Below are 21,273 nucleotides of genomic sequence, written 5' to 3' on the forward strand. Positions count from 1 at the left end.
GAAATCAGTTTATGGAATTTTGGAACTTTCGTGTAGTTAAACAATTTAGAAAGTGGTCTGTGCTTAAGTCAACGCCAATGAATTATAGGAAATTTACATTGACGTATTTAAATTGATATAACTACTTGTCCTTTTATTTTCCAACAGATAACACACATTTAAATAAATTCCCAAATACGTAATTAAAAGGCTTGCTCCTAATTTATCAATTTACCATAACATGGCCCAGACATATTGCTCCTGACATAACAGACATGTGTCAGATCACTGACTGTTTATTAGACATAACATTTTTTTTGTAAACGATAGTATTGACAGCTGAAAAAAATAAACGTGTAAACCTGAAGATAACGCTTAAATACTGGTTAAAATATTTCAACGAATAAATTAAAAATATTCAAATCAACCTGTCTTTATTTCTAAAATCTATTCAATATATTTCTTTAATCCCATAATTCTTAATAAACCTTATATTTATTTAAATGTCTACTATACTACATATTTTTCTTTCTTTATTTTATCATGACCTGTTTTTAATAATTAATAAAAATATATTGTAAACTACTGAGTATCTAAATAAATTTTTTAACGCGTAGTTTGATATAAATCAATAAATATACACTTCTGAGCAAGTTTTCCGTGTAGGATAAAATCTATCTACCACTAGATATTCTGAAACTTTTTATAAGGTTAACGAGTGCTAGGTATAGTTCCATGGTCTATGAAAGCGCTGGGGCCTTTTCACTGCAGTGTAATTAGAGCGCCTCTTTCCCATAAGAGGTTTTGGTTTTTGTGCCCTCTTTGTTCGTATTACGTCCGAAAATACCGTTTTTTAATCATTAGTTACATCGTAGTATTAATAACCTAAACTACCTTAAAATACTTTTTATTTTATGTTAACTGATAGAAGAAGTTTTTAAAAATGTTATCGTTATAAGCTATGTTAATCTCAAGTCTTTAATTTAGGTTAAAATTAGAAAGCCCCAAAGGGTTTATTCTTAAAATCTGACTGGATTTGAGTAGTACCACGTGGAAATATTATTATACTTTTATTAATGGAGCATAGGGAAAATTTAACGGGTGATTGATTGACCCACTAACGTATTTTAAAACAAAAAGGCTTTTATTTAAATTATTATTGGCTTTATCTTATGTCAAACTCACTGTTAATAATGAGATATATTTAATAAAACCGTACCTCCTGAAATAGAATAAGTCATCACGATAACAGTGACTTTATTAAAGCAAATCTAAGTAATTGTTTTTTACAGACCGTAGAAGACTTAGAAGCACATTGTAAGAAGACTGGAATTGAAATTGTTACGCGGCAATCGTTCCTTTCGGATCCGAGCGACGCAGTGCGGAATTTAAGGAGACAAGACGCAAGAGTCATTGTCGGCCTTTTTTATGTGGTGGCCGCGCGACGGGTGCTTTGCGAGGTCTATAAACATAAGCTCTATGGAAAGTCCTATGTCTGGTTCTTTATAGGTGAGTTTTTCTTATAATAAACCTTTTTAAGGCAGATAAATAACTGGCATTACTAAACCAATTCACTAATTTTATTTGAAATTGTAGTTAGCGACATTTTATCAAGTATCGAAAACCAGTAATATGGATGTTAACGCATATCTGTGGACTTTTCTTTATAATATGTCAAACGGCCTCTTCTAGGTCGGGTAATAATCCGGTGAATTAAAAAAACTAATCAAAACTTCATATATTTAAAAGACTAATTCAAAAAGGAACATTAAAAAGAAACTGTAAAAAAGTACAAGTCAGTAACGAAGTACTGCGCTAACAAATGTATTTTTTATTTATTAGCAGGACGAATATGTTCTCTGTGATTTTGTTTCACAGAACATGACACTACTAATAAGAAACTAAAGCGTCTCTAAGTTATATCCCTTAAAAACTCAAATATTACCCCATAAGTTTCAAATAGCCCTGCACCTTATGCAATGGGTATAATTTACACTTAATTTAATCTAATGGCTTAATAAATGAGAATTATAAGAAATACGACGTGGTACCTAACATACTGCGCGCTATTTCTGTGTTTCTCACGTTATTACGTTTTATCGGCAAATGCATTAGTATGAGGTTATAAAAACTGCATTTTATAAATTGGTTTAAGTAGGTTATAGTTGAGTATTCAACAATGTTGTTACTTTAAATTATTTTATACAATTCTCTTCAAAACTTCTCACGGTATATAATTTTCTAGATACTATAATTATTACGCAGAATAAAGAATTAAGTTCTTAATATTTTAAACAATAGAGATTTTTTTGTTATTAGTTTTATTTTAATGTAACAAAGTATAAATAAATACAGCGGTATTGGTCACGCTAAGCGAGCGTTTTGTAGTCTGTGGTCGTGTAATTGAAAGCACAAATAAACTTTTCTTTCTAAGCGCAACGACCACTTGCTCGTACGTCGTGTGGCATAGAAGTGAAGTTCACCTTCAAAGAAACATTTACGCCTATTATAAAAAATATGCCCCATGTCCTATTGGAACATTACTAGCCTTACAGTGTTGGCTTCGTCAGCATTAAAAGGGAATTAATTCCCAGGAGATAGGTTCCTGGTCCTTGTATGCATTAGCAGACGTCAGGCTTCTCATACGAGTTTTGTCTTCAGAAAACCAATCAGTCTTCCAAAGTGTGGCCCTCGCATCCATGGATCTATGGTCATCGCTAATGGGAGGCACTCGCAAAAATTAAAACCGGCTATTTTTTAAAAATTAGGTTTAGTAATTTTACGCAGCTTCGACCCAAATGTATTTAAAAAGAAATACTTATTAAAGGAGACAAATTAAAATTTAATCCTTATTTATCACAATTATAATAATACATTATTTCCAATAATTTGAAAATAAGTTACATCTCCCCGTGTATTTTTTTTTAATCAATTTATGAAATAAAACTCATAAAACGTCGCAGTGATAAAAACTGAATTGGAGTTATGCAAGAAAATTATACATTTTAATTAACTCTCTTCCCTCATAAAAATAATTGTTCACAGATGGCGCTTTACCACCTTGTAATATCTTTCAGACCCGTATTCGAAATCATTTCTCAATATTAAATAAACTCCTTTTCTCAGCAAGAGACTGCAACCACGACAGTTGTAAAGCGTTTCACGCCGTAACCACGCGTTAAAAAAGTTTTGTTTAAATGTATAACATACATTCTTATGTACGTGCGTATAACAAAAGATGTTTCGATCAAATTAACAATATTGAAAAGGATTGATAAATCTTGAGAAAAGATACGGTGATCTAGTATACGGTCCTTAATCGAACATCAAAGATAAATGTTTATTCATGAGTCTGATTTCAAATGTCATCGTAATTTAGAATATTTGTGAAACATAATTTATACGGTTGTATCAAATTACTTTGAATATTGATAGGGAAGGATAATACATTATTCTAAACTGTATATCTATTTATTCTACAAGTAAACAAAAAGTTGGCCGAGTGGCTACACCGTGCGGCTGTCATCCTTAGAGTCGTAGGTTCGATACTTGGCTGTGCACCAATGTGAAATATTATAAAGAAACCAGCATGCCTTAGACCAAAATGACGACGGTATCAGGCACAAACGGTTAACCTACTTGCATATTAGAAATGATCATGGCATAGATACAGAAATCTGAGGTTCAGACCTAAAAAAGGTTATAGCGCCATTGGTATATAGTCTAACAGTATAGGTGACATTTGATAAATAAACTTCAATAATAATGCTGTCCAGGCCGGTGGCTGATCTCATTTGTCACTGACCATTTACGCAGTACATAAAGTGGGTAGTAGTAGTGTGGTAGTAGTGTGCATTGGCACCTGCCATTGCACAACTCTCATACACTAATACGACAGATGTACTGTGAGGTTACGCGCAGCTTATCCCCCCTCCCCTACCCGTTAAAACAACGCCTTCGTCACTTAGGGCTACCGTTGAAGGGTTTTGGTTTTCCAATGGCTTGTATTTTCAGACTTCAAATTAGTACTATACTTACGACGCAGTTTTATTGAAATTACAACAGAATTTTGAATTTAATTTAATTTGTCGTATGAAAATTTAAGAACAAATCTACCATCACATTTATAATAATAACCACGATAACAATGGTCTTTTTAATATCGACATCAATTAATCAGACTTAACAGACAATCCTCTTAATCCGAAGCCAAATTTAGCAGATCAGCGATCATTAAATGCGTCGAGGGAATTCGTTTTCAATTCATATTTTATGTCTGTATTGATTTATAATACAAAAAAATATATGTGTATAAGGAGGCTAGATTTATTTTAATGGAAAAATGGGTGATAACGAATTCGTTACGTTACATTTTATAATGTTAGAATTTCTTATAAAAAATATGGTTAGCAAACTTTATATAAAGATGCAAATATTGCATTTTAAAATTTATCTTAAATCTTAGTCACGTGACAGGAGTACATATAAACTAATCACTATGACATTCACAAATTGTATACTCAAACAAAAGCTATTTTAGTTTAGAAGTCACATCGGTTTTGAGTACTAATCCACAAATAAATCAGTAACAAAATAGTTTCTGTAAAGAGGTCTAATTTTTACACCGAAAACTATTGAATCTCTCAATTCCCGTAGTAACTTAATGTATAATTGTGAGAGTGCTCATCAAGCTAAGAAACACAGTAGATTGACCTAATTACTGTGGTACGGTTAACCAAAGGAATTATTATGCATTTAACAGCCAGTACCTTGTTGCAGATTAAATATATGTTAATAACTTAATTTGGTAGGCGAAGTATTGTCTAGATCTTCATTCGGGCTCACTTACTTACTTACTTACTTTAATGTAGTTTGTGTTTCTTTACTTTTATTTATCCATGGATTAATTAACTAAAAATATTCACACTTATCTGTAATACATTATTTTAATTTTATAAATGATTTGTGCTTCGTTATTAACTCAGTAAAAAATCCAAAATCGATTAATTATATAATCTAAGTAATGTTTCTTCCGAATATAACACTGAAGGAAAAACGGTAATACTAATAAAAATGAAATTCCATAAAGAAATTGTTTCTAGAAAACCATGAAATAATTCGGTAATAAAATAAATAAACATATAAGGAATCTCTAAATACAAAATAACATTTGCCAAGCCACTGAATAATCAAAAGCAAATCTAACAATACAAAACAAAAATATCGACAATACACATAGGGAAAGACAACAATTCCCGTAGGGCGTGTTTGTTATCGAAATAAATAATGCATGCTTCGAAATCCTACCTCATTGAGATTCATAATCTCGCGACGATTCGTTTGCCCGTTTATGGCTGAGGCAAAAGTAAACAAAACATTGTAATTGTTTGTTTTTCTCTAAATATAAATCCGTAACTCTAATAAACGTAATACATTTTATACTACATTAACTTTTTAAAGTATTTAGCTATGCCGACATAATTGTTATCATTTTTAAATCCACCATCCAACCAACCATTTACCATCCGTATCACTTTGACGTCCGTCGTTCCACAACTAACGCTCAGTTGTTCTTAAGGCATTGTTGGTTCAACCAGCTGCCCACAGTATTACCATACCAATTCCACTTAGGGTTCTTTAAGAAAAGGGCATATCAATTCTTAAAAGGCTGGCAACGCACTTCTGGCAATGTGAGTGTCCATGGGCGGCGGTATCATTTAAAATCTCACCAGATGAGCCTTCTGCCCGTTTACCTTCTGTTATATTTAAACAAATTGGATTTTTCGGACGTACTTTTCTGAACACGCCTCAACCTCAAAATGTTTTATTATTTTATTGCCCTTTTTAAAATTATACCTTGTATCTATAGTCTTATAAGTATACATTAGTATGAGTAATAAATATATCTACTTGCTAAGGTAGATCTATAACTTCTTTTTATAAAGAAAATCTATAAATATTTTAGGGTCCTAACCATTATGTACAATGTACATATAAAACTCTTATTGTTCTAATCAACACTCCTCCGATAACTCAAGTCCAGAAACACGTACGAACAAAGTCCTATAAACATTAAGCCTTTATTGATGAGTTGTCTTGACAGAACGGTTCTTTAAAAAGACAAACTAGAAAATCCGGCACCTCTATACCGATTTTGGCATTGTGCCATCGCTGTCATTCCAAGATAGCCAGGTTATCAGCATCCGGTCGACTTTACCGAAATTCTTGCTATTTTCATAACGCCCTCTATGTATCATGTTTTGCGATAAACTGTGCTGACTTCCGCTTATTATTCATCCAGTTTATGATCTAGCAAGACATTTTAGTATTCCTCAAATGCGACAATATAGGACATTTCTCTTTTCTAGATTTGTTTATTTCTTTAGCGATTGTGCTCTTACGTATAACCTGTGACTATCAGTGACTATTTCATTTAAATACTATTATCACGTAAATAATATATTAGTATTTGAACAAGAGTGACAACAAAGAACTGTACTTTTGAATAAGTCCTAAGCAAGCCGTCCTTTTTATTCGTCCGAGATCTTTAATCGATGCTAGATAACTTATGTATTACAACAAAATGTATTTTTAATTAGGACATTATTAACCTTTTAATCTTTGTTTAAATTGATACCATTTTCTACAATACAATGTTATCCGTCACTCCGCCACTTTTCCTGGTGCTACGACTTGCGCCAGGATTTAACAAATCTATAGAGGTTGCAATGACAAAAAAAAATCCGCGCACCGTGTTGTTTCGTATTGAACGCCCATTGAGTTGCCTGAGTTAGGATCCTTCAAAAAAAGTGCGTACCAACTGGCGAACATTTTGACTTTCTGAGTCAATTAAGGCAAAGTCCATAAAATGTCTATTTGTATAACAGTATATTGGACCCACTTAGATTTAAGCTTCTTAGTGATGATCTGTTTATGGTGCAATGTCTGAGTGCAGATTTAAGACCCTCGCCCGAGATTTGGTTACATTAATGCTTTAAAACATTCCGAATTACTTCCAAAATCGTATTTAATTGTTACGTTAACGGGTAAACACTTTATTTAATGTAAAGTGCTAAAAATTATACAGGATAATTTTATCTGTAATAATATTCTGGTTCTAGTTATAATAGAAATGGTTCGATCAATAATATTTATTAGCATATAGGTCAAAGCTCTACATTAGACTAACCTAGCTTAATATAGGCTACATATCACCTGTGAATCCAAAGAATTTATTGTTTGTGAATCGCCTACAGGACTAAGAATGCAAATATTACTATTACTGGAATATAACAAATTTTAATAAAATTTTCGCAAAATTCAAACAACATAAAATATTATGTAACTAAAAAAGATCTATAGTATTTATTTAAGTACCAAACACTTTATGGTAATAAATTGAATATTCTAGGCTGGTACGAAGATAACTGGTTTGAAACAAACTTGGAGCGGGAAGGTATCGAATGCACAGCTGAAGAAATGCGGGAAGCGGCTGAAGGACATCTGACAACAGAGGCGCTGATGTGGAACCAAAACTCGAATCAGACCACCATCTCAGGAATGACGTCAGAGGACTTCAGGTGAGTGTTAACAAAGTGATCCGTTTCATTCTATATAGACAAGTAGCCTTCACTGGTTAACTTTTGTTCCTGGTCCTCGTTGATTTTTATTAATATTTGTATCTATTTCCTTACAATTACCTACTGTGTTAACTGCTTACATAGAAATATAAAATCAAATGGCGCACAACCGTGAATCAACCAAGCTTGAAACCGACAACACTCTGTCCTGCGTCTGCGGCTGTCATTAAATATACAATTAATTAATACCAAAATACACAGTAAACGTTGTCTTGTCTTAAGATATAACTTTAAGAAAAACAAAAGGACTTTTGACCCGTCTATTAAATAAAAAACATATTGATCCTTTTAACCTTTACGTAAAAAACAATACAAGTCGAATTACATTAACAGTGTGTTAGTGTGTTTGTTAAAACTATTACTTATATTCTTGTTTATATGAACTGAAGCTTTTGATATATACACCGTTCTATAGTGACTAGAATCCTTTAATAGCTATATAACGTACGCATATTCATGAAATTATCTTTGACTTGTGAGTGAGTTTCACAAATCTAATTTTGTGTGACAATGATTTCTTTTGTACGAAAATAGAGAATGGGGTGGGACGCATTCAAGCATGATAGCAAATAAAACCGCTTGTCACAAGTTTTACGTGCCGGGCGATGTTACATAATTTTCTATTCTGTTTGCGTATCAGGTATAAGTAGGTAGATAAATACAAATTCATATGGCATTTGAAGTGTTTTAATTCGGGATATTAAGTAACTACGTATCTGTATTCTACTAGTGAAGTAATTAGTCTGGTAATGATATCTGAAAATCTTACAATGGTAGCAAAAATTCAACTTTAAAATTTACAATTAGTAATTTATGAGATTATGTTAAAAAAGTAACCTATATTCGAGTACTATAATAAGGATTAAGTTTTTAATATTATATTTACTATAAATAAACGACATCCGACGGAGTGAACATCTCCAAATTCTTCCATTTGTCTCTCACCTTAGCTACTATTTTCCAATCTCTCCCCGTTATCTCTTTTATTTCATCTTCCCATGTTTCTGGTGCGCGTCTTCTCTTTTTTCCACCCACTGGGCCATTCCAATGAAGGGTATTTTTGACACATGTGTTATCACAAACGCGGGCAATGTGACCGGCCCGTTCCCTTTCTTGAGATTAGGTTAATACTGTTAATAATTGTTATTAGAGTAAATGTCATCTAGGGTAAGCCTCATGCATTCCCTTCCTATGTCCAAAGTCAATATGAGACCCCGTTGATACTTTATAAATTAAATTTTTACGTACACAACAGATAACAAACGCATGACTTACATCTTCTACACATTCATCTTTGTGTATTAATATGATGGATTAAACAGTTATTTCAATACAGTATAATAAGACCTATGTTCAAGTTCATGTCCCAGTATCCCAGGATTATTCTAAAAGCCCCTCAGATCCCTCACTCAAGATCGCTTGTAACCTAAAAACCTTCGTCTAAAGCTAACACTTAAAACCACTAGAATTTAGTATTCCAAGTTTCAACCACATTAATTAAGTAGTTTCTTTAATCTTTCATTCTAGGACATTATTTAAACAGTGAAGCACTTTTAATCAACTGTTATTAAGCATATCATTTTAATGAAAAAGGAAAGTCGGCTTTGTTATTGTCTGATTTTCATTATAAACGGGTACAAGAATATGAATACTTTAACCGTTGCTATGACAACGAATTGAATTAACCAAGGCCATTTAAAAAAAAATAGACAAAATAGACAAAACGTTAAGGAAAATAAATGACGAATTAAAATATTAATTTTTTACTTCCAATTTACTTAAATATGGTCAACCCGTTGCTACTGAACTAAAATTATCTTCAGTGAAGTATGTTTAAAATGTCGCGTAGTTCAGCGTGCCTTATATGCGCATCTTCTAGGGTCGACTCTCAGTTACTGCTCTCCAATGGTGGCCGACGGTTAACTTATTGTCATCTTGCGGGTTGACGTCCTTTGCATCAAATGACATCAACCACAACCTAAGTATCTGAGTAAATATAATAAAAGTAATTTTAATGTAAATCGAATAACATAATAGAATAGTTGTTAGGGTAGTTGTAGGTCAAATTGTCTAAACAATATATAAAAACTTTAGCATCTTTAGAACCAAGCGGAAGTGGAAACATTCACTTTGAAAATAAATTCATATAAAATTCAAAGGTTGTGATTGGACGAACGGATATAATAACGTATGTTGGACTAGATATATTGACCAATCGCACCTAAACGAAAACAATTTCGTGGATGAGATCGGCATAATTTCGAGTTTATTGTAGCCTGCCCGACGACATAAAAAAATGCTTGTTTAATAATTCAATAAATAACTTAAAACTATCCACTGGATAAAGTAAGATCTAAGAAATTACACCTAAAACTTTATACATGTGACACTAGACTTAAGACGATAACTCATGTTTAAAAATCTACTGTACGATCCGGGCATGAAGTAGCACGCGTAAACATTGTCGTATTATTTAAACATCCACGTCACGTCCGCAAAACCGAAGAAAAACAATGTAAGGAAACAACATGCCATGCAAAGAATTATATTCAGCTGATTATGAAACTTTCTCAGTTGGGCCTGGAACATACAACATGTATAAAATGAGGTCACGCTCTAATTTTGGGTTCAATTCATTCTGATATTTGTTGTAGTCGACATATTTTTCTTAGGGCCGAAATCGCAACTTTGGCATCTCATGGTACCAAAGCTCAAGATCGATGTCGAGATTGAATACAGAGAACTGGCGCTGTTTAGATATTCTAACCAAAATTATTGGTATAGTTGGGCTAGAGAAGTTTTTTTTTGTCATTCACATTATTTTCTATTATTACAAGTAATCAGGTTGTCTCTCGACAACACCCTCCTTCTATTGTCGCCTTGTTGATCTATCCTCTTTTTATTTTAACAGGAAGAAAATATTTTGTTGATAAATTGCTCTCTCTCTCTCTGCATCACAATAAACATTAGTTATAATCAAAATATTTTCTTATAAATGTATCTAAATCAGCATTATTTTTGAAAGGTTTTAAAAAGTGGAAAGTAAATTGATTTTAATTATTCTAAATTCTCAGGTTTCGCTTAAACGAAGCTCTGCGCGAGGCGGGATATGACATAGATCGGGAGAAGTTTCCAGAAGGATATCAAGAGGCACCGTTAGCCTATGACGCTGTGTGGGCAGTTGCGTTAGGTATGCAAATTCAAAAGACTAATACATTTTGCAAATAATCATTTATAGTTAATTTACTAGACATACTTCTTTGTTAAAGTCTTAAGGAATTGTGCTTTATACATCTATAGAGCAATACCTGCCGACGAGTAGCCAAAAAGGGAACTAAAAATAATGATAATCTATAATAATATTAACTTTTTACACATGAATTGCTGACGGCCCTATTCTTAATAATGCACTGTTTTTAAAGTAGTTGTGTTCGGTTTCTGATCTACATCGTGGTTTGGTCCCGGAACCGCCGATCAAATATTCATCAATATATGGCATACAAACCCAAATGTACTATAGGAATTTTTGTTTATTTAGTTTTCTAAGCTATTTTTTAATAATGCCACGCACTATCTGTATTATTTATTTATCTGTTAAGTTATCAGATCACCGAAAACTACAGATATTTATTACCTAAAATAGTTTAACGTTTCACAATAACGTAAGAATTTCGTTTCATAAGCTTAATTAAATGCTGAAACATAACTTCGGCCAGCCTTAAATAATTCGTTCATTCGTAATCTAAATCAACGTAGCTACGAATTGAATATAGAATGTATTTTCCTATAACATACTGATCTGTTAAAATTATGAACCACTTTGCATATACTTTACATTCACAAAAATGTTACACTATGAATAAGCAGTCTAGGTTTTAAGTGAGAATTTTATGCGCTTAAATACCCTAAATACCTCTTGTGACTAGTGCGCAGCATTACTATTACAAAAGGAACAAATTTTATGCTGGCGAGGACAATTTTGTAAAACGCAAGCATTTTCCTTATCTAACTTTAACCTCATGTCTTTATTCTTAAAAGCACCTTTTACGATATCAGAAAATAATAAAAAAAACTTTATTATACACAACAAGTATTTGTAACACGAAAACCCAGTATGTGTTTGATTAAAAACGTATTTGATTTTTAAAAGTAAATTAATTATAAATATACATAACTGATTTTTTTTTGAGTTTTGTTTGCATAGTAATCGAACCCAATTAACCAAAACACTTTAAATCATTGTTAAAAAAAAAACTCAATGTTCTCGTAATGCATTCGCTATATTCTTTCTATAACTTACTTTTACGTTTAATGACTTGCATTTTATAACGTTGAAACTTTTCCCAACTGGATAGAATGTAATAAAAATTTCCTATTTCCAGCTTTTAATAAAACAATGGAGAAACTACAGAAAAGCGGACTGAGCTTGAAAAATTTTACATACACCAATAAAAAGATAGCCGATGATATATACGAAGCTATAAACTCCACTTCATTTCTGGGCGTGTCGGTGAGTAATATGTAGAATAGTTAACACGAGGCGAAAGGGTACGGCTGCCCTGTAGCTTTTAATTATATGAATAGTAGAATTTGCCTAACGTGATAAGAATTCACAAGGCTATGCACCAAATGATTATTCAGGGAACCGGCATCTCTTAGGGTAATAATCAAAATGGTATGTCAAAATCCAATACGTTTTTGACAAACGGTAGTAATGCATAGCGCTTAATCTTAACCATATAACCAAAATGAAGACAGGCTGACCCCTCGGTTGCCTATAAAGTAAAATAGTATTTGTTGTTTATTTTATAAGTCTCATGCACATCTCTATGTAATTTATCAAAATTCAGTTTAAAGGTATTAAAATTTCCTGATTATTTGTATAATAATAATAATAATTCTACACAAAAAGCAATTGATGGTACTTGTGTTCTTTTCTAAATTGAAAACATCTCATTTAAATGACATAAAAATCAGTCTTGATATGATTTTTTTAACTTACCGTGGCTCGTTTTCCTCCCCCCCAATCCTATAAAAAAATACGTCAAACATATAACCTCCATATATTAGTTGTTTTAAAAAGAGGTTTCGCTTTAAACTTATCTCTAAAACTTCTCAAATCGAAACTCCATACCATATTTAAAAATGTTGCAGAAAAATATACATTGTTTTATCTAATTAATTAATATTAAATTCCCTTGGCAAAGCAAACCGTATTCAACAAAATGTTCGAAGAAACAGCTTGAAATATCGTGTTACTTAATTATTTACAACGGGGTGGAAATTTATTTATAAGTTAACTGTAACAGCTGATACCTTAGTGTAATAATTGTTGTGTCAGTTTAACGTTCTAAAAAGTATTATAATTAAGGGTGATACAAAGTTTTACCTTATTACTTTACATTTAACTTCAGATAAAATAATTTCTTATGTAATGGACATTTAATACATGCTTTCTCTTGACACTGCTGGCGGGTCTTAGAAAAAATTGTTTTAAATTAGTAATCTTAGTTTATATCGAAAAAAATCATTCATATCATTTTATAATAGCCCTAAGCAAGCGAGATCTATATGTAACTACTATATAAGTTCTTGATAGAAATAGCAGGAAAATACTGGCAGACTATAGGTAAAAATAGAGACATCAGGAAAAGGTTGGAGCGAGCCTTTACCCAATAGGGTCCATACCCACAGACGATATATTACTACTAACATTTATCTATAAGTAAATACTAACATTTGAAATAAAAATTATGGATATGGCAATAAAATGGCTTTATTGACGTTATACTTCTTCGTTAGGAAAAAATGATGAGAGTAAATTTTTACGATGCGCGCGCACACCGTCACAAAAAACCAAAACCCTTTAGCATCGTCAACATTTTAAAATAAAAAATGTCCATTTCTTTAATTATGTAGACATATTCTTGTGTGATATTTAATTATTCATTTAAATAGATAATGCGTTATAATAAAACTTTAAATGTATTAAATACTTTTTTACTATTGTTACTGTCGTTTTATTCTACAAACGAAAGGCGAAAGATAATTTTTTTAAAAGATCTTTTATCTAGCGCCAATGAACAATAACTTCTAACGCGTGTAGATAAGTACGCACACATGTTTTTTTTACTTTACTTATATATGTATATATTATGATATACTTTATCAGTTCTTTATCACTTTAGCCATTTCTATTTAAGCTTAAACTTGTTAATGTTTTATATAGGGTTTAGTGGCGTTTTCATCACAAGGCGATCGAATCGCGCTAACGCAAATCGAACAGTTGTATGACAACCATTATGTGAAGCTGGGATATTATGACACACAAGCTGACAATCTCACATGGCTCGAACGTGAACGCTGGGTTGGTAAGTGACAGTTAAATTTTTAACTTTATTGACACTTCTTAACTAATTAACCCTACAAAAAATTAGCCTTAATTAAGGTTTTTTGGTATTATACAAATGCATAATATATACTAATTCTTTTAACTAAACAATTACGACGGTAGGAACTACCAACATGACCTGAGGAGTAGGAATTTATAGTTTAACTTAAATAAAATATAAATTTACGTGTGATAAGTTTGGTTGCGAGGTTTGAGTTATGTAACCTAACTTTAGTTAAGTTACATAAAAATATTTTAGGTAATAATTAGAAGCGTAAACCAAATGTAAACATTATTTTTACCACACTTATGAATGGTATTTTAACATTTTTGTCTCCGATAATGTTCAATAGCATAAGTGTAATTTAGGTTTATGAAGCCTTAAATAAGCCAAGTTCGTTATTGTTAGCGTCGCAACCCCTCTACCCATAATTTTGTGTTAGGTTTTTTTTTCATCATAATTTAAACCATTAAAGTCTGTTGTTTAACAAAGAGTTTATTTAAACATCTTCATACAAAAACCGCCACCGAACTCAATTCAGGTTAAACGCTTTGTTCGAAGCTAATTTAACTGACTTTAATGGTGAGAACAGAACAAGAGCTTATAAGTAACAAAGTGTGGGACAAACAAAAATATGTAATCAGTTATTTTACGGTTCTTAAAACTAAGTGGCAACAGTTATATATAACGAATATTAGTGTTGACATATTATACACTCATGGGAACGGGGATGTTATCTTATAATTTATGAAAGACTAATGAGGTTATTTATTACAACCAAAACTGACATTGTAGAATTTATTCGATACAAGTGAAAGTTAAGCTATTAACATCTGGTATACATCGGGAGCCATAAGTTCTGTTACAAATGAAAATGCATTGTTTAATGAAGTAATGTAATATTATTAATATTTAAACCTACATAAAGTCTCAGCAAATTAAAATCTATGCATTTACGCACTGGTTCCAAGGGAAATTTCGCCACTGCTTGCTGCAAAGATTTTTAAGAGACTCAATGCCACTGTGTCGTTTAGAGCAGGCCATAGATGAGGGCCAGTCATCAGCTCTTATAAAGCCCAGAAACGTTAGGTAGTTCGTGCCTTGTGACCAAGTGCTGATTCCTGCTGGAAAGTCGACGGTACGATATAGGGACATACGGCTAATACCAAACTTTTAAAGGGTCAAGGCGATCACTGCAACCCTATTTTCTTTAAAGCCATTCCTTATTGTAATTTGATAATTAACACGAACAAATATATGAAATGACGCGAAATCGAAAAATGTTTTAAAAATAATAAACGTGTACCAGACACGATTAAACCAGAGTAAACCAGATTATAAAAAAATTAAAAAGTTGCAAATAATGCATTTTAATTTGTAACAAAACTTATGGCAGTTACAGTAACTAAGGTTAGGTTACATAATTCAAGCCAATAATAGTTATGCCATAATAAGTGGTTATAACTGTAAAGTCCATAATACTGACTTCCGACTTTCACTAATGACATCGCATCTATATTGGTTAAACAAGGAACTCACCCTAATTATACCATATTTACTAAAAAATCACTCATCAAAAAGGCTTTACTTCCATTTATCGGCTAAAGGGTAAACTTAGCTTTGGATCGGGTTTTCTATCAATTTGAAAACATGTTACTGACAGATTCATGCTGTTGCTTTTATACGGTCCAATTTTTTGGTCGCGTTTCATTTCATACATTTTAATTAAAGTACATCGTAGCGAATTCGACATTTTTGTATTTTTAACACAGAAACTGAAAAATAGGTTAAGTAAATAAAAATATGAAGAATTTCCTTTAATTAGCTCCCGACTTCAAACAACGGGTGAAATATTTTACACAAATGTATCTGTTTCGTAGCTGTTTGTTCATGGTATTGTCGTTTCTAATATTTAAATATTTATAAAGATTTTTTAAATATTTAGGATTTTCCGTGTTTGTACTGCGGGATCCCAATTTCGCGATATCAGCGCTACGGATATTAAGAGAATTAGATCAGACTTGCATACAAAAACGTCGGATCGATATCGCTATTACTATTAAGCTTATAAGTAAGAGCGCGGGAAGAAACGATGTACCTCGACTATTTATTTAAACTCATATTAGACTAACTAAGAGCATGTGATGTGACGTACAAATTTACGTATCATCACTTACGTTTTTTAAAAATAGTTACATAATTTAACTAACATATATTTCTGAAAGCTTTACAACTTTTGAGGTCAATTATAAAAGTATACTTGTATATATCAACATAATTGTCTACGCAACGTTAAATTATCGTTAAAAGTTGCAAAGAATTTAGCCGAGATAATACTTATCTTTTGCCAGATTAACATGAAAGATAAATGAAAAATATCATTGGAAAGTTCAAACTTTAAGCGTATTTCAGCGAAAATTGCCGACCATTAAAACGAGGGGAATATTTGGACTCGTTGTTATTTACTTCGACGTCATTTTAAGCCACACTTCAAAATATTGTTTGCCTTTTCTTTTGGAAACGAAAATTATCGTACTTTTCAAAAGATTTATTTTTTCACGTTGTTTTTGAGACCGCTAACGAAACTGAAAAATAATACAACTGTTATATTGCCTCGACAGTTTGTATTATAATTCTGATAAATTATAGGTCTATTATTAGACAATCAATAATCTAATGTTTAGGTAAGTTCCATCGAGAGCAGTGTTGGAGTATGTGACTCATATAGGAGTTACCCGTGATCGTTGTTGTGTGTGTGTTAACACTACCTCGTACGGTGCTAGAAACATCGTGAGGAACGCTTATAGACCCAAGGCTCATCATCTACTTGGCTGTTAGAAAAAACAAATGATCACGAAACAGTCATCAATCTGAAGCCCAGAACTAAAAAGACCAAGATTTTTTCTGTTCCATGGAAAAGCTACCCATCTGGAAAATATTTTATACTCCTCATATTTGTACGAGGAATACATATAATAAACATGAAAACTCATTCCAAATTTAAATATAATATTTCTCGCAGGAGGAAAGGTGCCACCGGATCGCACAGTGGTTGTGAATGAGTTACGCACAGTGTCGCTGCCTTTATTCGCATGCATGACTGCTCTATGCATCGCTGGCATCCTGGCGGCAATAGCTCTCATTGTATTTAACATCATACACAGGCATAGACGGTAAATACGTTTTTATACATATATGTACTAAGCCGATGTTATTTAGTAAAGTTATGCGATATATATGTAGTGATGTTAAGATTTGATAAAATTGAACAAGAATGTAATCGAATTCTACATCAGGTTCAGCAATAATTAACTCTATAATAATAACTTACCAACATGCTTTTCTCCCAAAGGGAGAGACAGAGGCCACGGACCACTTGCTACGGTCCTAACATTCCTCTCTCGCTTCATCCACTTTCATGACACTCACCAGGCATGCTCGTCGGTTATGGGTACTTTCAACTTGTCTTTCATCTTTCTTGGCTTTTAACTAGTACGTCCTGGATTTGGTCCAGGTATGTACGACAAGGCTTTCCCAACTCAATTGCACCATCCACGGTTGCTTTATTTCTCCAACTTGTTAACCGCTTGTCATTAATATGTTCTACATGACCTAAGCATCCTTCGTATCCTTGCCATTACGTCCTCTTTTAACCTAGTGTGGGTTGTTTTTTGGGCTCAAATACCTCACTAGTACTTATCCAATGACGCATCTATCATTACCTATACTTCTTAACGCCCGCAGACAGTCCTATTGATACCTCTTTCAAAATTATCACAATTATATTATACGTCGCATCTAAATCCATCATAGAATATTTGTCCTTATTGAATGTACTAACAATCCAGTTGTTGACATCTCCAATCCCCTAAATCCGAATTTTACAACGGGTATCGTTAAACATCTGTAAATGCTCTTATGATCGTAAAATTTTATAGCTTGATTCAATACGGCAATATACAAGATACCTCATCTGACCGATGATCACAGTTTTCCTCTGAAATTGACGTTCCTTTGAACATTGTGTTTGTACTTTCATCCAAGCAATGATCTTAATTGTTAATGTGTTTTGCCTGTCGAAAGGCTTAGAGTTATTCATTTATATATATAATCCTTATGTATAGGCAGGAAATGTACAGACTGTTAGTAAATTTTTAAAATATATAAATGTTTAAAAACTTAACTGTATAATTATATTAAAGGTACATACATAACATTACTAATTCATGAATTCGTAATAATTATATACTAAAACTATTATCCATTATCATGCATGTTTGTTTAAAAGTCACTATTTCATTTTAAATTGATATGATACATGTATGATTGGCTTCTAGGGTAATTCAATGGTCTCATCCCGCCTGTAATACAGTAATGCTATGTGGCTGCTGTGTTTGCTTCGGGTCAGCCATCGCACTAGGCGTGGACGGAAGATGGGTTCAACCAAATCACTTCTCTGGTCTATGTGCAGCCAGAGCTTGGCTCCTAGCTATGGGCTTCTCTATGGCTTACGGCGCCATGTTCACAAAAGTATGGCGTGTCCACAGACACACGACAAAGCCGAAGCCCGAGTCAAAGGTTAGTTCATTAGGTAAAGGAATTCCAGCAAAATTGCTTGAAGTAAATTGTCTTCGAGCTTTATTTTATTTATAGCGGCAATTTGTTCTCTATTGAAGGTTGAAGAGTCGATTGAGAAAATTCAGAATGTTTTCAATGAATTTTTTGTTACTTTTTTTAACGGAAAACATTTCACGTTATTAAATGTCACTCAATAGGATGAATGAATTAGGTATTATACGTAATATGTGTCATGTATAGGCATGATTATACACAATTCCTATAACCCGGAATTAGGGACGATTCCCATATAAATTAGTCCCATAAACATGTTTAAACAAAATCTTGGAGTACATTTTTAAAAGAACAATTATACTTACTATATTTTACAAGATTCTATTTCAAACATAATTAAGTACAAAAGAAGTTTTCTTTTGTTTTCATATAATTTAGATTTCTTGAGAACACGATTCCGTTACTAAATCTAAAGATTTTTCATTTTACCTTAGATTAACATGTGAAACGTATTTTTCTTTTGTGTCGAGAATGGTTCGTTTGTTGCGATAAACGAGGGGAATAAATTCAAGTCGCGGTTCAATTGTCGCACAGGGTCGGAACTGAAGTTACATTTTGAAAATTTACTCATCACCATTAAGCTAAAAAATGTCATACCAATAATATGTTTCTGTAGCCACATTCGATTTTAGTCCTTTGTGAAATAGATAATATAAAGTTTGTATAAATTTAAATAATCGTCTGTTTTTAGGTTTTACGTCTATTTCAATGCAACATCAATATAATGAAAACGGTGAAATTGTATTATTATTATTCGAAGAACAGCTTACCAATTATAAAACGCCCAATATTCGAGAACTTTCTATTGTTTACAGTGCATATATGGCTTAAAAACTACTAAATATTACAGTTAGTGAAAAGTTTTTATTATGAATACATAGGACCCTGGACTACGATCCTGACTCCGCGTAAATCAAGACAATATCCGATATAATATATACGATATACTGTTATGCGATAAGAACGGATTACTTAGGAAATATATTTTAAGCTTAACCTATTGTAAAGAAGGATTAGTAATGTATGGGTTTTGTAAAAGGGGATTATTTTGTACATAATACAAGTTGTATCTTTAGCCTGGTTTAAGAGGAACGATGTAATGCGATAATTCACTGTGTTTTAAAACTAGAACATTTACTTATGCGGCGTTATTGTATAAGGTGTTTGATATCCCGAATTGGAAATGTCGCAGATATTTTTGTGTTGCCGTTGTATGTATACCTTTCAACTCGAACAATAAAGTCGGATTTAAGCCCATGGAACAAGCGATCGCTTTCGATGCGTAGTTCTGAATTGAATAAAACAACATTTTTCAACCAGAAAAATAAAATATAACCTTATTAAAAATATCCAGTGCACTACAACCGTTGGTCTTGTCCTCAGATTTCTATATCTGTTCCGCGATTATTTGCTTTTGGCAATAGGCTAGTGGGTATTCAGCCATCTGTGCTCGACATACGCCATCTACTTTTACTCACTAAGGCATGCCGATTTCCTCGGGATTTTTCTTCACCGTACAAGCTAGTCTTAAATGCGCACATAGAAAGAGTCCATTGGTTGCGGGGTTTGAATCTACGACCTTGGGATGAGAGTCACACGCTTAAATTAAGCCAACACTGCAATTTGTAGAATGATAATAATAATATTTAAAGAACACAAAAAGTACTACGAAAAATAATAAAAAAATATGTTTTCTTGACGTAAATACAAAGTTATTAACTATCGTTATAACTCGATATCAAAGACTCAAAATGGTCACGTCAAATTCTATTTCAAATTTCCCCAATTTAAACTAAAATATTCACCTTTGCATGACAAAACCAGCTCATTATTTATTTAAAACGCGGCCACAAACAGAATCGTTTCTTGAAATATTCTATACCTACTATTTAAATGACATGACCCATTTAAACGGTTTTAATTAGACCGAAATATTTATAACGTAGTTCTGCCGGTTAGTACATGAATTATATCGTTCAAACCATTATTTGGTTTTAAGAAAAGGGCACATTTTTAAAGAGAGAATGAGGAACTCTTTTCTCTCTTTTGAACATAATTTGGCGAAAGATATATTTTGTTCTCTTCGAATTTTCGAATTTCGTCGAATGATTCTTAGCTTATAGCTTTAAGCTGAATAATTTATTTTCTTTTCTAACTAAGCTTGATAATTTTATTTTTATAATTCGTCCTATGTTTAGGTGTATTTTAGTACATTTATGTTTTGAGTAAGCTGTAAGCTAACCAACAACGATTTTCTTTTTTAAAGGTATTGTTATATAAATAAGCAATTAAAAATGAATACGAAGAGAAATCTGTGCTACGAATGTCAAGATCGAAATATTCAAATCTTTTATGATACTTCCCTTTCAGAAACGTATGCACGGTTGGAAACTATACACAATGGTTGGGGGTCTCCTAATAGTGGACGTCGCAATACTAGCCGCGTGGCAGATACGGGACCCCCTGCAGCGCCGCGTGGAAATATTTCCCCTTGAAGCACCTTATCATAATGATGACGATGTTCACATACGACCCGAGCTGGAGCATTGCGAGAGCGAACATAATGCCGTCTGGCTTGGTAAGTGTACATAATTTAACAAGAATCCTATGGCTTGTGTTACCCCTTGTTT

At 32.5% G+C, this 21,273-nt stretch overlaps 1 protein-coding gene across 2 annotated transcripts in view; it reads left to right on the forward strand.

Annotated features, from left to right (window-relative positions):
• The window catches only part of LOC123707401 (gamma-aminobutyric acid type B receptor subunit 1), a 106,422-nt gene that overhangs the window by 67,199 nt on the left and 17,950 nt on the right, over positions 1-21,273 (forward strand). For both annotated transcript variants that reach the window (XM_045657412.1, XM_045657411.1), the window contains exons 5-12: positions 1,272-1,488; positions 7,391-7,559; positions 10,694-10,809; positions 12,002-12,129; positions 13,849-13,990; positions 17,034-17,184; positions 18,349-18,589; positions 21,014-21,221. In XM_045657412.1, the coding sequence (XP_045513368.1) occupies positions 1,272-1,488; positions 7,391-7,559; positions 10,694-10,809; positions 12,002-12,129; positions 13,849-13,990; positions 17,034-17,184; positions 18,349-18,589; positions 21,014-21,221 (1,372 nt within the window). The remainder of the gene's footprint in view (positions 1-1,271; positions 1,489-7,390; positions 7,560-10,693; positions 10,810-12,001; positions 12,130-13,848; positions 13,991-17,033; positions 17,185-18,348; positions 18,590-21,013; positions 21,222-21,273) is intronic.

Source organism: Pieris brassicae, chromosome 3 (assembly GCF_905147105.1).
Source record: "Pieris brassicae chromosome 3, ilPieBrab1.1, whole genome shotgun sequence".
Classification (NCBI taxonomy): Eukaryota; Metazoa; Arthropoda; class Insecta; order Lepidoptera; family Pieridae; genus Pieris; species Pieris brassicae.